We start from the raw sequence: 18,502 nt of genomic DNA, 5'->3' as shown, positions 1-18,502 counted from the left end.
TTTATATTAGAAAAAATAAATGAGTTTGATAGAGAGATGAGGGGAGGTATCCAATAACAATTACAGTAACATGCTTGTACACACATATAACCAAGAAATATTGTATACATATATAAATGTTTCAAAAGAATTTATTTTAATGTTTAATTGAAATTTTATACATTAGTATCTATTTATCTTCCTACATTATTTCCACCCTACCCTATCCCTTCCTAAATCACTCAGTTCACAACACTATTATTACATATACAAAGACTCATGCGCACACATACTCACAGGCACACAGAAACTCACATACACACACACAGATGCACATGCACAGATACACACACACACACACACACACACATACACACATACATGCACAAACATATACAAACAATTAATGGTTTCATTCTCCTTTATCATCTGTAAGAATATTTATTTAAATTTTGCCTTATATGTTAAAATTCAATAAAAATAGTTTTCATTAAGAAAACAAATAAAAAGCAAGAAAGAATACTTCTATCTGTGTAGCCTCTATGAAAATTACTATGGAATTTTCTCCCACATATGATCTACAACACCACTCTATCACACGGTTTTCGACTAGACACTTCTACTCAGTTTTTGGGATCTCCATTAAAATAATTAAGATAAAGTACTCAGAGCTTATAATAGAGATTTTGTTGCATTGAACAATGGTGTAACTGTAAATCAATGTGTGAAAATGTACTATTTTCTTAATATATTCCATGGAGGTTTTACACACACACACACACACACGCACGCACGCACAAACACACACACAGTGAAATTTTACTCAAGCAGAAACAAACAAAATTGTGTTCTTTGATGAATAATGTCAAAAACTTATTTTTAGGTAAATAAACGTAAACAAGACTTAAAAATAAACATCACAGTTTTACTGTTCTGTATGATCCAAAACTACAAGAGAATAATGTTCAGTGTGACCAAGAAGAAAGAAGAAATTGTAATGGAAATAAGTATGAACAAATCACAAATATATCTATATATAAAATGAAAAACGCATTATGAGAACAGAACAGAGCCCGGACCATCTGCCACCCAGACTGGCAGCTCTTAAAGGTTGAAAAACTGGTGAGTAGGAGATCTAGGCAGCCAGGGAGCAGAGAGATCTCTGAGGAGTTTGCACAGAAAGCACACCCCCATGCTGCCCTGCCTGATCCAGGAACCAGGAACAGAACTTTGGAACTTCTGTTTCAACCCGGCCGCGACTTCAGGGTGAAGAACAGTACAGAGCCCAGCCTATCTACCACCCGGACCAGCAGCTCTTAAAGGTTGAAAAACTGGTGATTAGGAGATCTAGGCAGCCAGGGAGCAGAGAGATTTCTGCGGAGTGTGCACAGAAAGTGCACCCCCTGCCCTTCCCTGCCTGATCCAGGGACCAGGAACAGAACTTTGGAACTTCTGTTCCCACCCGGCAACACTGAGGCATAGAACAGGGCTCGGCCCATCTGCCACCTGGACCAGTGGAGATCCAGGGACACAGAATAGATACAAGGGAAAGGTAAGAACATATCACTGACAACAAAATGGAAAGAGGAAAGTGAAAGAGTATATCCCAAAAAAACCGAGACAACCTGGCAACACCAGAACCCAGCTCTCCAATAACTGCAAATATTAGAATGCCAAACACTCCAGAAAAAGAAGATGCAGATCTGAAATCATACCTCAAGATGCTGATAAAGATACTTAAACAAGAACGGGAAGAAAAGCAAAAAGATTCAGAAGCTTTTAAAGAGGAAACAAGGAAAACACTCAAAGAACTAGAGGAAAACAGAACCAAAGAGATGAAGGAATGGAAGAGGGAATTTAAAACGGAAATTGACACAATAAAAAAAAACACTAAAAGAGATAACCCTAGAGGTAGAACACCTAAAAAATAAATCAGGAGTCACATAAGCAAGCATTTCCAATAGATTACAAGAGATGAAAGAAGGAATCTCGGGGGGTAAGACAACATTGTAAACATAGAAAAAACAGCCAGAGAAGATGCAAAAAACAAAAAGCTCCTAACCCAAAATGTCCAGGAAATCCAGGACACAATGAAAAGACTGAACCTAAGGATAATAGGAATAGAAGAGGGAGAAGAGTATCAACTAAGAGGTACAATAAATATCTTCAACAAAATTGTAGAAGAAAACTTCCCTACCCTCAAGAATGAGATGACCACGAGCATAAAAGAAGCCTTCAGAACTCCAAATAGGTTGGACCAGAAAAGAAATACCTCCCGACACATAATAGTCAAAACACCAAGTGCCCAAAGGAAAGAAAGAATACTAAAAGCAGTAAGGGAAAAAAGTCAGATAAAATATAAAGGCAGGACAATCAAATCACACTCGATTTCTCAACAGAGACTATGAAAGCTAGAAGAGCCTGGACAGACATAATGTACGCACTAAGAGAGCACAAGTGCCAGCCCAAGCTGCTATACCCAGCAAAAGTATCAATCACCATAGATGGAGAGATGAAGATATTTCAAGAAAAATCAAAATTTACACAATATCAGACCACAAACCCAGCACTACAACGAATTATAGGTGGAAAACCCAATACAATGAGGGAAAATACAGCCTAGTAAAAACAAGAAAACTCCTAAACAAGAAAACCAATGAAGAAAAAGACACAGACACAACTCAACCCACAAAAGCAATAATATCAGGAAACAGATACAATTATTCCCAGATATCGTTTTACACAAATGGACTCAACTCCCCAATAAAGAGACATAGGCTATCAGACTGGATACATAAACAAAATCCAGCCTTTTGCTGCATACAGGAAACTCATCTCAGAGACAAAAACAGACACTATCTCAGAGTAAAAGGGTGGGAAAAAAGCTTCTAAGAAATAACAGCCCCAAGAAGCAAGCTGGAGTGGCTATTCTAATATCGAATAAAGTAAATTTCCAACCAAAAGTTATCAAAAAAGATAAGGAAGGACACTTTTTACTCATTATAGAGGAAATTTGTCAGGAGGAACTCTCAATCCTTAAAATATATGCTCCAAATAAAAAAGCACCCATATTCATAAAATAAACCCTACTAAAGCTCAAAAAAACACATTTCACCCCACAAAATAATAGTGGGAGACTTTAATACACCACTCTCACCAATGTACAGATCATGGAAAAAGAAACTGAACAAGGGCACTGCAAAACTAGCAGGGACTTTGAACCAACTAGAATTAATAGATATCTACAGAACATATCATCTTAAGCAAAAGAATACACCTTCTTCTCATCACCCTATGGCACCTTCTTAAAAATTGACCACATATTTGGACACAGAACGAGCCTCAATCGATATAAGAAGATTGAAATACTCCCATGCATCCTCTCAGATCACCATGGTCTACGGCTTGTCTTTAACAACAACAAAGACAACAAAAAGCCCACATACACATTGAAACTAAACACCGCTCTGTTAAAGGATAGCAGGGTCAAAGAAGAAATAAAGAAACAAATTAAGGATTTTTTAGAATTCAATGAAAACGAAAAGACAACACACCCAAAATTATGGGATGCAATGAAAGCAGTACTGAGAGGAAACCTCACACCCCTAAGTGCTTCCAAAAAGAAACTGGAGAGAGCTTACATCAGCAACCTGACAGCACAGCTAAAAGCCCTAGAACAAAAAGAAGCAGATATACCCAAGAAGAGTAGACAGCAAGAAATAATCAAAATTGGGGCAGAAATAGACCAAATAGAAATAAAAAAAAAAAAAAAAAAAAAAAAAAAAAAAAAAAAAAAAAAAAAACATTGAAAGAAATCAACAAAACAAAGAGTTGGTTCTTTGAGAAAATCAACAAGATTGATAAACCCCTATCCAGACTAACTAGAGGGCAGAGAGAGAGTATACAAATTAACAAAATCAGAAAGGAAAGTGGCAAAATAACAACTGAAACTCAGGAAATTCAAGAAATCATCAGATCCTACTACAAAAACATATACTCAAAAAAATTGGAAAAATCTGATGGAACGGGACAAATTCCTAGACAGATACAAGATCCTAAATTTAAACCAGGACCAAGTAAACCATCTAAATAATCCTATAACACCTAACGAAATAGAAGAAGTCATCAAAAGCCTCCCAACCAAAAAAAGCCCAGGTCCAGACGGGTTCAGTGTAGAATTTTATCAGACATTTATTGCGGATATAACACCAATACTCTCCAAACTATTCCAAAAGATAGAATCAGATGGAATACTACCTTACACATTTTTTGAGGCTACAATAACCCTCATACCTAAACAACACAAAGACCCTACAAGGAAAGAGAACTTCAGACCAATCTCACTTATGAACATTGATGCAAAAATACTCAACAAAATCCTTGCAAACCGATCAAAGAACACATCAAACGATCATTCACATTGACCAAGTAGGCTTCATCCCTGGGATGCAGGGATGGTTTAATATGAGGAAATTCATCAACGTAATCGACCATATAAACAAACTCAAAGAACAAAATCACATGGTCATCTCACTAGATGCTGAGAAAGCATTTGACAAAATTCAACACCCCTTCGTGTTAAAAGCCCTGGAAAGAACAGGAATCCAAGGTTCATACTTAAACATAATAAAAGCACTATACAGCAAACCAACAGCCAACATCAAATTTAACAGTGGGAAATTTGAAGCAATCCCACTAAAATCAGAACCTTGACAAGGCTGCCCACTCTCCCCCTACCTATTCAACAGAGTACTGAAAGTCCTAGCTGGAACATTTAGACAGCAAAAGAAGATCAAAGGGATACAAATCAGAAAGGAAGAGATAAAAACATCACTCTTTGCTGATGACATGATAGTGTACTTGAGTGACCCCAAAAATTTTAACAGAGAACTCCTACAGCTGATAAACAAGTTCAGCAAAGTGGCTGGATACAAAATTAACTCAAACAAATCAGTAGCCTTCCTATACTCAAAGGACAAACATGGGGAGAATGAAATTAGAGAAAAGGTACCCTTCACAATCATCACAAAAAACTATGAAATACCTTGGTGCGACTCGCACTAAGCAAGTGAAGGACCTGTATGAAAGAACTTCAAATCTCTAAAGAAGGAAATTGAGGATGATCTCAGGCAATATAATATTTATTAATACCTATAATATATATTATATTCATATAATATATTCTCCATAGAATCTTCTGGTTAAAATAAAAATAACACAAGTAACTGATATAAGGAAGTCAAATGCATAGTTAAATGTTGTGTTTACTAGCTAGTTAATAAAATATCTAAATCATTAAAACTGGCATTTCTACTCTGACTCACACTTTACTACATAAACTAACCTTAGCCAGCCATCTAGCCACAAGATATGTGGACAATGCATCATTACTTTCTATAAACATTGGCAGATCAGTGGATACACTGAGGATATATCCTTGAATAATATAAAAATAAGTTTAATGACTTACAGTTATGCATAGTTAAAATAATAAAAATAGATTTTCCAATATTATGAAATTAAAGGAAATTGATACCAAAAACATCTAGAGGAACAGAAAAATCATAACATCCTTCCAGTGATCAGATGTGTTAAATAATAGATGGAAAGTTAGTTTTGTTTAAATCCACAAAATTTCTCATTAGCATTATTATAGTGATAATCATTAATTTCTTATCAAAACCTCCTCTTGCAAAACATTTTTCTCAGGGCAAATTTAGCATCTTTATTTCTAAAGCTCTAGATTAAAGGGTTCATCATAGGAACCACAATGATATAAAAAACAGAAGAGATTTTTTCCTGATCCATAGACCCAGGGGAGGAGGGCTGAAGATACATAAATGCACATGATCCAAAAAAAAAAGAAAAAAGAAAAGAAAGAAACAGCAAGAATACGGGAGCAGCAGGTACTAAAGGCTTTAGAAATTCCAGCACTGGATCTCATTTGAAGGATATTAGAGAGAATGAAACCAAAAGAGGTGAAGATGATGATGCTGGGCACAATGATAACTTTACCACCTATGATTAAAATCTCTATTTCTTTGGCATAAGTGCTGGAGCAGGAAAGGTGCAACAAAGGAAAAAGATCACAAATATAATGATTGATAATATTACAGTCACAGAAGGTCAGTCTCAGAATGCTTCCAGTGTGGATCATGGCACCAGAAAGTCCCATCAAATAAGAACCAAGCATAAGACAGGAGTACATCTTGGAGACATAGCAATGTTATACAAAGTGGGTTGCATATGGACACATAACGATCATAGACCGTTGATGTTAGAATACAACATACACAAATGGCAAAAAAAAAAAAAAAGGAAGAAAAAAGAAATAGAGCTGAGTCATACATCCTATATAGGAGATAAAATTCTTCCTTACTAAGAAGTTCATCAGCATTTTAGGTGTAAGCACACAGGAATAGCAAAGGTCAACGAAGGACAGGTTTATAAGGAAAAAGTACATGGGGATGGGAAGGTGAGAATTCAGTGCAATTAAAGTGATCAAAGCCAAATTTCCCAGCACTGTTGTTGTGTATATTAGCAGAAAGATTAGGAACAAGGGTATCTGGAGATCAGGGTCATTTGTTAATCCCAGTAGAATAAATTCAGTCACCAAAGAACCATTTTCTGGACCCATTCTTCTTTAAAATGATCTGGAAATATAGAAAATAATTGTGACATCATAAGACCACACGAAATTGCTTTCATAACTTCCCTCACACCCATGAGGTAGTGCTGTGTGTGTCTTTGAGAATAACTGAAATCACAGAAATTGGCATTTATGCTATCACAATGTAGAGAGATATTTCCACAAAGTAGTGAATATAAGGCTACATAGAGTGATGCTATTCACCAAAATTCTATAAAACTACCAACATTGCAGTCACTTACAAACATGATCACTGAGGTATCAAATGGTAGGAAGCAGGACACACATATAGCTCCATCCCTCATCTCAGCATTTTGTTATTGTTTCAGCTGTGGTTAAACATATGAAGAATGTGTGACCACTTGGAGCTAACCTCATAAGATACTCCTTGATGGCATCAGGAGCAACAACATTGCTTCAAATATAAATAAAATTTATATTTATCTAGATTTTTTGAATGACTAGCAACATGTGCTTGCTCTATAAAAATCCATTGATATCTAAAGTTTTGAGAGAGGGCCCTGAAAATTGAACTTACTGTGACATTGTACCACTTGTGTTTCCTAGAACTCTCAATACCCCCATGCTGTCTTCCTCTGGATACTCTTCTGTGAATTTCATTGTTCTTCTTAGAATTACATTACCTGAAAACAAAAAGACACTTGTGAGATCCCTGAAGTTCAGTGCTAAGGCACTTCACAAGCATAATACCCAAAACAGTAAATGGAAACACTGTATTATGTTTCTAATATGTACAATATGAACAGTTAAATTTATGAAAAGCAAGTAACATATTAATGGCTTAGGTTAATGGTGTTGGAAATGAAGAAATGAATTCTAAATTACAAAATGAGTTAAATGAGAAAAACAGTTGAGTCTGGAGACTAATGTTCAGCATGTTAAAATAATTAAACATGGTACATGCTTCAATTTTCAACTAAAAGAACACCAGATTTTAGTTTTCATACCACTACTTGTATGTATATTTAAGACCAGAAAAGCAAGCCTATATAGATAAAAGACATATGTTAATAACTTCATTTCTATATAATTCCAAAAGTAAGATATGGTTGAAAACAAGCTCTATAATATCTATTAATTGAAGGTGATATTGTAGGTGTTAAAAGAGGCAGTAAATCTGAAAGAGTTGAAAATGAAAACTCAATTCATATTTACTTTATCAACTTCAATCAAACTTGGGAAGTCTGAGACAAAAGCAGCTTATTGTCAGCATATTTAATCCATAATACAAGTTGGGTGAAAATTCAAGGCAACAATCATCACATTACAGATTTAGCCAACAACCATGTACAATAAAGTTTAAGAAATAACTAATTACAAACTACTTAAACAGAACATCTAAATGTGAGGGAGGTTTCTAATTTTAAGATCCTAGAATTAATTGGGGTCTCTGAGAGAGATGGGACAGAGGTCAGAAGGCTATAAAATATATGCCCCATGCAAGAATGCATGATCCATAAGAATTGGTTCTCTTAACTGCAAGACATGGATAGAAGTTTGGAATAAACATTCTGGCAGATTTTGGTGAGGTCTGCCTCTCCAACGAAAGGTATGTGGTATCAGCCTTCACAGATATCAAAACAGTTCACTATAGCATTAATAATATCCAAAAAGAAAAAGGGTGTTATATCTCCTCTGTTGTATAGATGACCCTCTGTGTTAACATAGTACTGTGGGCAAAAAAAAAAAAAAAAATTATACCTTTAACAAATTAAACTTCATAGATATTGGAGCTATGTCAATTTAATAATGTTAAAAAATAACAGCAGTATAAAGGTTCAACCTACCTCACCATGAAAAAAAGTTTTTCATGCATTCCTTTCCTCCTGCTATGTTTTAGGGTACATTGGTCTCTGATGGTTTTGAACCTTTGATTGTAAGAAGACACAACACAATATTAATTTTTCATATACCCTGGAAACTTGCTTAATATGTCACAATCTATCAAAATACCCTTTAATCCTTTGAAGTATTGTCTTCTCTTCATCTTGTTTCCATCAGATAAGACACAGTTCATATACCTCACTCGCAGGATATACTAGGCTATGTCAAGGTACACACTTTCTCAATCTCATCTCTGAGAACAAGATATAAAAAAGAAATTAGGTGATGGTGTTTGTATGCTAGACCATGATGTGTCTTTTGTTCCTTAGAGACTTGGCATTTTAGGGGGGCATCCTGTTCTCTTTAGAAACTATTTGAGCCAATATTGAGCTTCATATTCTAATATTCTTTATATCTTAAGGAAAATCTATTATGTTGCTTTTTTTTTGTTTCTCCATACTTAATGTAAGCTTTCTATAAATACAATTTCCAGAATTACTTATTATCTTATCATTCCTTTAGGATGGAATGCAGCAAAATATCTAACCTATTATCTGTACTTAAAGTTCCCAAAATTACTTTGCAAAACTAGTTTATGGTTTTTTGTTAGACTTCAGTGCTTAAGATAATTTTTCAGAAGTCATTGATGCCAAGCAGAATCTTTCCCATTGAGCAACATCCCTAGACCTCCAAAGCCACATTGCATCATCACTGCATCATTTCAATACCTATCTGAAATTTCTGTTTTTGTTTCTTGTTAGGTTTCTTTCATATAACACTTCAGTAATAAGTTCCACAGTATCTACTGGATTGTAGAAAAAGTATGTAGCCCAGAGAGTTACTGAAACAAACTATTTAATTTGTGAAATTTCTGTAAAATGGGTGATAGAATAAGTCATGTCTTCAATTGCAGTATTATGGTGGTAAACTAAAAAATGGGCATAAAACTAGCTGTGATAACTCTGTACCAAATGGAAAATGGTGAAATGTAATCTATTATTATGAATTCAATTGGTTTTATGAAAGAGTGATTTCTTGAGTCCCATTAGTTTAAAATAGCTTGTGCCAAATGTATTTGTAATCTCAAGATAAAATTTAATTTATTTCTCTTCCACAGTATACTAAATATGAGGTATCATTGAAATGAGGTATACTACAACCAGATATTAGAATATGTATGCATGTCAGTCAGTAGATAATGAAATAAGACAGTAGTGACATTTATTAACACATATGACCTTATTAACCTTCACTGAAAAACACTGTGTAATCAATATATGTCACAGAAGAGAAAATGTAGTTGAGCTGTTGCTGGAGTAAGGAATGGTGGCATGTTTGAGAACATGACACCAATATTCCCAACAACTGGGAAAAAAACTGACAACTATAACAAGTGACAAACTGATAAAAAAAATAACAGCATGTTAATGAAAGGAATTATATCCTTACTTTTTATATTGTGCAAAAATAAAGATGAATCAAATACCTTAATGAGACACTTGAAAACTTGAACATAAAGAGAAAATAGGAAGGAAACACTCCAAGAGACAGAGAATTAAAGAACTTCTAAATAAATATTTTATTCCCCTCCTGGTTCACCCTCTGACTGTTCCATATTCCATAGCACCTTCCTGCTCTTCCTGTCTCCAAGAGGATATCCCCAGCCCACCCTCCCAACAAGGCCTCAAAACTCCCTGGAGCCTCAAGTCTCTTGATGGTTAAGTGCATCTTCTCTGATTGATAACACACCTTGCAGTCACATGCTGTATATGTGCAGGTGGAGGTTAAGGTGATACATGATTAGGCAATGGAGAGTAATGCAGAGAAAGAGTCTAGAGGAGCAGAAGGGGGATGGGTGGAATTGAAGGAAGAAGATGGAGACAGATTTTGATGCTTCTTTCAGCAAATCTCTATGTAAATAAAGTTGTTAAGAATGTTTTGTAAGGGATAGCATTCTGCAAGATCATTTGACTTATCTAGTTGGGCAAATTATGTTATACCAATTGTATACGAATATTTTGGTGTGTTCTTTGACATGATGTCCTAATTGAGTTCAAAAGCTTTAATCGAGGATCTCACAAAGATCACTATGAGTTGGGATGTGTGTGTATAAGGCTTAACAACAACATGCCAAGAGGAAGTGAGTGAAAACAAGAAGCCTGTGCGGTTTTATCCACCCAGAACAGAGGCAGCAAGGACAGGTAGAGAGGACTGCATCCTGGTCTAAAGTAGCAAGAGTCTGTGAGTACTTAGAGGCAGCTTGGTGCCCATAAGTTAGAGATACCATGCAGTGGCATGTGGCCCCATGGGTGGCTGCCATAGTACAGGATATAAGTTTTTCACTTTTTAATATATACCACAACAAGGGCCTCATTATGCCTTGTTTATGCTGCCTGGTTGATGATCCAAACTCTGAGAGATCTCAGAGGTCCAGGTTTACTGAGACCGCTGGTCCTCTTACAGGGTCACCCTCCTCCTCAGCTTCCTCCAGCTTTTTCCTAATTCAGCCACAGGAGACAGTAGTCACTGTTCATTGGGTGAATGAAAATATCTGCATGTGACTTTTCCAGTGCTTGTTGCATCTTTCAGAGTCAGCCATGATTGGTCTCTTTTTGTGAGTGCTCAGTAACACTGTAGAGACTTGGGGCCTTCACTTGAGCTGGCTCCCACCTTGAACCTGTCCCTCAGACTTTTCTCCATTTCCATCTCTGCAGTTCTTTCAGACATACACAATTATGGGTCATAGTTTTGACTGTGGGATAGCAACCCAACCCCTTACTTGATTGGTGACTCTTTGTTGGAGGTGGACTCTGCAAGTTCTCTTTCCCCACTGTAGGGCATTTCATCTAAGGTCCCTCTCTCTGAGTCATGAGACTCTCTCACCTCCTGTGCTATTTTGCTTATCTCATTTATTGATTGGTTGATTGATTTAATGTTTTTAAGCCTATTTTTTAGATTTTCATATACTAGCTTTCCATCCTACGTAAGATTACCAAAATCTATAAACAATCTTCTTACTTGTTTAACTACTTTGCTATGTAAAACATTTTAAGTTTACAAGTTTTTATTTTTCAATAATTGGCATTATTCTAAGTGATCAGAGTCCTATTCCAACAATCTCTGAATCTATATCACTACTTTTTCCTAAGGCAGATTTAGGGTTTCAGGCCTTACCATAAGGTCTTTGATCAATTTAACAATAACTTTTGTGATAAATGAGCATCATTTCATTATTATAATAGTGTCTACCTGGATTTAACGGCAGCATTTTTGAACAGGCTAATTTTCTACAATGTAATTTTGGCATGTTTGCCAAAAATTAGGTAGGTATACCTTTATGGGTTTATAGCCATGTCCTCTACTTAGTCCCATTGCTTTTGCCCAAGTATTGTACTACATTTTTCTACTGTGGTATTTTCCTGCATGGTAGAACCAGAAATGGTGACATCACTAAAATGATCCTTTGTTGTTGTTGTTGTTGTTGTTGTTAAGGATTATTTTGTGTCTCCAAGATATTCTGTGCTCCCACAGGAATTTAAACTGTACTTATATTTCATTTAAAATGGCATTGATAGATAATGACTACTGTATGTAATTTGTACAAATCTTTTTAGTAAGGTCATTTTTTAACAATATTAATTTTCCCAATAACGGGTATAGGAAGTCTTTCCATCTTCTAGAGTCATCTTCAATTTTTTGAGTGTTTTACAGTAATGAATGGTAATGTTTCACAACCTTTTCACATTTTGTCCGTTTTTTTGGGTTTACTTTTCTTTTTATTATTCATAAATGTCAATGCTTTTTGATTTATGAATAATGTTAGCATTAGGAAAACTACTAATTTGTGATAATTTATTATACTGTCTACTTTTCATACCTAAGCATTTATTTTTTCTTTCAAATTAAAGAATTTTTGGAGGATTTTACACAATCTATTTTATTTAGTATTATAACAATGTCAAATAGCAAGGGCACTTAATTTTTCCCAATTTTATCCTAATTAATTAATTAATTAATTAATTAATTATTTTTGACCCATCTTGATGCTTTAAATAAGACTTCATGCACCACATAGATTAAGAATGCGTAAGTTGTTAACTCTATTCACCAAATATCTTGGCCTATTTCTGAGTTTGCATCCCTCACAGTTCAAAGCCAGCAGGTTATAGTCTCATATATTATGCAAATAACAAAAAGAAGTCACATGGCCAATTCATGATGCAAAAACACAAATGATATGAAAGTCCACAACACTTTTCATCCACAAAACCATTAGAACTACAGAAATTATCTCAATTGAGAATTTCATACAAGAACTCCAGGACAGAGATTTGAAAAAGAACACCAATTATTTACTTCATCAAATAACTCAAATACATTGAAGATGAACTAAAGAGGATAAGAATAAATAACTAAGTGATAGCCAAGAAAACATAAATATGTCCCAGAAATTTGTAAGAACCATAGGTGATAAAAGACACAACAAAAGCAGTGCCTTCTAAATCAGCATTATAAATGCTCATATTTACTCACTGATTGTCTGAGGACAAGCTCTATGGCTATAAATTGCTAGACAAAATAAAGTCAAAGTCCTGAGAGCAAGGAAACAGAGCAAGGAATTCCGAGGAAGGAACACACTGTGAACAGATATCACACATATAAGTAACATTATAGAGAAAGTGCATGTTGTATTATATATATATATGTCATATATATATATATATATATACATAACAAAGATTCCAAAGTAATGAGTTGAAATCAAAAAGAGCAAGAGGGAATATATTAGAGGAGGTTTTGGAAGGAGTAAATTAAGACAAAAATGATAAAATTAAACCTTTAAAATGTATTTCTATTAATGTTGCCTGTCTCCTCCGACACCTAATCCTCTTTCCTCTTTTTTATTTTTCTTTCCCTCCCCTCTCCTGAAACCAAACAGAAGTATGTGGCAATGGGGATTGAGAACTGGGGCTCACCACCAGAAACTCCCTGAAAATAAGAAGCTCTTGGGACACAACTTAGATGACATTGGCTGAAATTCCCAGCCAAGTGTTGAGAGAGCCTGTAGGGAAGATACCCAGAGGTTAGGCATACCCCCTCATTTATGGATGGTGCTACCCACCCTTCATAAAATTTTAATCCAGAATCACTCTTGTCTAAAAGCAATAAAAGGACAAGAAGTCGAGCAGAAACTCCTAAGAGAGAAAGAGAGAGACCTTCCAGGGACTGCCCCACCTAGGGGTTCATCCCATGTGCAGCCACCAAACCCAGATACTTGCTGATGCTATGTAGTACTTATTGACAGGAACCTGATGTAGATGTCTTCTGAGAGGCTCTGCCAGAGCCTTACCAATGCAGATTTGAATGCTTACAGGCAAACATCAGACTGAGCACAGGAAACCCAAGGGAAGAATTGGGTGAATCACCGAAGGGGCAGAAGGAGTTTGCAACTCCATGGGAGAAACAACATCAACTAACCAGAAGCACCAGAGCTCCCAGGGACTAAACCACAAATCAATGAGCACACAAATCAAAGAGTACACATGGAGTGCCCCATGGCTCCAGCTGTATATGTGGCTAAAGATGGATTTGTGTGACATCAATGGGAACAGAAGCCCTGGATCCTGTGAAGACTTGATCCTCCAGCATAAAGGAACCATAGGGAGTTGTGCAGGAGTGGGTAGATGGACAGGGAGCACCTTTGTTGAGACAAGAGAGGGGTATATAGTGGGGTGTTATCAGAGAAAAACCAGGTAGTGGGATATCATTTGAAATCTAAATAAGCAAAATAACCAAAAATATAAATAAATAATTTAGTCAGGAAAGGTTTTTTTTTTTTTTTTTAATCTTATACTTCCAGATAAAAATACATTAGTTAAAGGAAGGAAGAAATCTGGAGGAAGAAGCTGAAGCAGAGATCATAGAATATCACTACTTACTGACTTGCTCCTCAGGGCCTAATTTCTTATACCACCAAAAACCACTTTCTAATAGACAAAAGGATGGCACTGCCCATGGTAAACTACACCATTCCACATTAATCATCAGTCCATAAGAAAAAAAGTTTCCAACAGGTTTGTCCACCAACCAGTCTATTGAAGGTAATTTTTTAGTTGAAGTTTCTTCATTCCAAATGATTCTAGCTTGTTTCAAATTGACTCAAAAATCTACTGACATTACAAATGGAATAAACACTTTCATTTACTGGAAGACTCCACATTTGGTGTAGAACTTCTTATTTGCTAACTAAAATATTTCATACCCTGATCCAACCTAGTAGGCTGGTGAGTTTCATCAGTGCATCATTACTGAGACATTTATACTTGGAAAACAATCCAAAATATTAACCGAAATAGAAAGGATAAAAGCTGCAACCTGTACCTTAATGGTCTTATCCTATTGCTATATAAAATACTAGTGGTGTGGGATTAAACCAGAAACTGGGCTCAACCAGAGACTGTTTGGGTGTCAAAATTAAGAGGCATGACATAGGTCACTCTAAGCTGTTCCCATTTGTTACTTAGACCAGATGAAGTTATGAGTACGTTCAAATTCTTTCAGTTAAATAATGAAGCTGTAAAATATAAAATTTCGAAGATATTTCAACTTTTTATCTTCAGGAATTTGCACTTACAGGTTGCTTTCCATACTTTGGTTTCCACAAACCATTCTTTATTTTGTAATAGTGTTTTCTTTTGTAGAAAGTAAATTTTGTACAATCAACTCTCTGACTAAGCCCAAAGTCCCCCATAGTATTTCAGAACCATTTTGTATGATGCCGTAGATTCTTATTTACACCAAACACTTACTGCCACGCAAATGTCTTCTTTTCCCAAAAAATAAATTATTAAATTGTTATCAGAAGGAAATGATGATGGAACAAAAGCCCAATGAATCTAGAGAGCATAAAGCAGCACACAACACATGAATCTCAACGCTGACATGTTGCCTCATATTCCAATTCAGTAATATCATTAGAAATTGGGTTTTGAGAAAGAATGGTAGTGATGAAATCAAATGCCTGAGGATTTATCCTCTGAATAGGGGTCCTTGCATCATTTTCTAAGCTGTTAATAACTTACCTGAGCCTGGGCATCTTATCCATATAAAGGAAATATGAAAATGTATTGACTTATATTTATAAATGTCATACAGCTGCCTAATGAGTGTTTAATAAATAGTATTTACACATAAAATACCCGTGTTTTTTAAAGTCCTTATAGATTAGCATGTGTCTATTCAATATAGATATCTTTTTTTATGAATGTGTTTATATGCTCTGACTCATTCAAAGCAATGTGACATGGTTATTTAAGTATATTACACATATTCAGATGATAGATATCTTAAAGAGATATTTTTTTCACCCAGTAGAGAAAGACTGAAGAAGACAAAGAATATGATATTAAGCAACTGTTTCAAGTAACGAATGAAATTGGTTTTCTACAAGTATACAGTTGCAATGAAGTATAAATATCAGAATCATTGTTTCTTGATAATCTGTAAGTATAATTACCAAAAGTAACCACTTGTAATTTGTTTCTTAGAGAAAGTAATGATGAGAGATTTTAATTTTCTTTAAACTGTTTCCTACTATAAAATTTCCAATAATTCAATATACAAATTTTATCTTTATATTATGCAATCACAATGAAATAAAGCTAACACTAGAGATGCACCAAATAGACTGTTTTATCTATAATGAAACTAGTTTGTGATTAAAACATTCTATTCAGTGTTTTCTTCAAACCAACTTTGACATCTTTGTTTCTCAAACTGTAGATTAGAGGGTTCAACATAGGACTCACAATGCTGTAAAATATGGAAGAGAACTTTGACTCATTCATAGAATCAGCTGAAGAAGGTTTGAGGTACATAAACGCACTTGCACCAAAGAACATCGAAACTGCAATTTTGTGGGAACTACAAGTGCTAAAGGTTTTAGACCTGCCTGAAGTAGACCTTATTTTGAGGATATTGGAGAGGATAAAGCCATAAGAGGCAAAGATCATCACAGTGGGAATGATGATGTCTTTTCTTGTTACAACGAAAAGCACTACCTTATTGACAGAGGTGCTGGTGCAGAAGAGCTGCAGCAAAGGAAGTAGGTCACAGAAATAATGATTTATTTTGTTTCCATCACAGAAGGTCAGTCTCAGGACACACCCTGTGTGGATCATGGCATCTGAAAATCCCATGAAATATGAACCAATAATAAGATAGAAACATATACTTGGAGACATGGCAACATTATACATGAGTGGATTGCAAATGGCCACATATCGATCATAGGCCATTGCTGTCAGCACATAACATTCAGATATTGCAAAAAAGCCAAAGAAGTAGAACTGGGTCATGCACCCCATGTACGAGATAATGTTCTTCTCTAGTATTAAGTTCAACAGCATTTTGGGTGTGATCAAAGAAGAATAGCAAAGGTCTATTATGGATAAGTTAAAGAGGAAAAAGTACATGGGTGTGTGAAGGTAAGTATTCAGCATAATTAAAATTATCAAAGTCAAATTTCCAAATGCAGTTATGAAATACATTACCAGAAAAATTATAAACAGTGGTATTTGGAGGTCAGGCTGGTCTGTTAAGCCCAAGAGAATAAATTCAGTTACAAAAGAGCCATTTTCCAGAACCATTCTACTTTCAAGTATTTGTAGAAACCTCAGAACGTTACAGAACTTTTAATAATATCTTCTCCCACAAAGTTGAGGTATAAAGAGGCGATATCTGCAAAGAACAACCTGGTATCAGTGAAAGGATTTCTCATACTATCATAAAGTAAAGTAACAATCATTTCTCCCTGTTAGAAGAGTAATGGTAAATATAGTTCAAAAATCTATTTAGAACCATATTTCTTGCTGAGACTGAAAATCTTTTGTGCTAAAATAATCAATAATCAGACAACTGGATAAAATTAAGTGGACCAGGATAGAATTTTTTTATTCCCATATTTCTATACACCTGCAGCTTTGTTTTAATATTGAAAGAAGTTATAAAACTTGGTGCTGATCTATGTTTGTAGTCTCTAAAGTTAATATTAAGAACTCTGTTGTTAATTAAAATATACAAGGAATAGAAATGCTTAAGTTAATCTTAGTCTCTGAACTAATTTCATAAATATAATGAAATATGAGATCTGTCCACAGAGAATCAATTTACTTAATAGGACATGTCAATTGAAGTGGAGTGTCTACTGATTCTCTGAGCATTCATCTTTCCAGAAATTATACCTGCATTCTTCTGATTGAATGAATGGTTGGGAAAGGGGTACATCAAAGATAATTAGATTCTTCTTAATATAAAGCCATATGTCAATATAAAATATACCACACTTAATGGAAAAGTATGCACAATCTTCTTATGTACAATCTACAAGAATGGTATAGACAGAAACAGACCAGAACTATGGCATCTGGAGCCTATGGAGTAAGAGTTAAATACAAAGGCTAAATGGGAAGGACATTATAAAGAGTTTCTGGGTGTCTAAATTTATTATTATTAACCAATTAAGAATGTTATATTACATATGAGAGTTTTTTAACAATGCATCTTAAATGTAAAATAATAAGTACTTATGCATCATGTAAGCCATTTTTACACACTAATTATAATCAATGTGTTATAAAAAAAGGCACTAGCATGAATCTATTTTAAAACTTACGGATGTATTTAAGAGAAAAGACCTGTTGGTACGTAAACATCATCATTAGCATGTATCCTACGAAGGTAATATTGAGCTCTGAAGCAATTAGTTCCTATGATTTTTAAAAAGACATGGTAACAATAATTCTAAAATGACTTCAGATTCATAACTCATAATTTATAATCCTGTTATACTAACCACTGTTTTCAGACAGAAAATAAACAATACTTTTTAATATATGAGCCACTGGATGAGACTTCATAAAAGTCAGACAGCTGTTATTTCATTTTTTTTCTAATGAGAGGTAAAATAAAAATATTCTCAATCACTTCCTAAAAGCACATCACATCTACATAAGCAGGGAATATAGTGAG

At 34.9% G+C, this 18,502-nt stretch overlaps 1 protein-coding gene and 1 pseudogene across 2 annotated transcripts; both read right to left on the bottom strand.

Moving 5' to 3' along the window:
- Positions 1 to 5,655: 5,655 nt before the first annotated feature.
- LOC308431088 (olfactory receptor 8B3-like) lies at positions 5,656 to 6,616 on the bottom strand (annotated as a pseudogene). Its single transcript has one exon. The product of its transcript is annotated as an olfactory receptor 8B3-like (transcript).
- Positions 6,617 to 16,191: 9,575 nt separating this feature from the next.
- LOC308431135 (olfactory receptor 8B8-like) lies at positions 16,192 to 17,121 on the bottom strand (the record flags this gene model as incomplete). The annotated part of the gene is made up of 1 exon (XM_080930496.1): positions 16,192 to 17,121. The coding sequence occupies one exon, from the start codon at positions 17,119 to 17,121 to the stop codon at positions 16,192 to 16,194; it is 930 nt and encodes a 309-aa protein (XP_080786622.1).
- Positions 17,122 to 18,502: the final 1,381 nt, after the last annotated feature.

This window comes from Micromys minutus (genome assembly GCF_963924665.1).
Source record: "Micromys minutus genome assembly, chromosome: 16".
Taxonomy (NCBI): Eukaryota; Metazoa; Chordata; class Mammalia; order Rodentia; family Muridae; genus Micromys; species Micromys minutus.
Note: the sequence above shows the minus strand (reverse complement) of the source record. Positions and strands in the feature narration are given on the sequence as shown.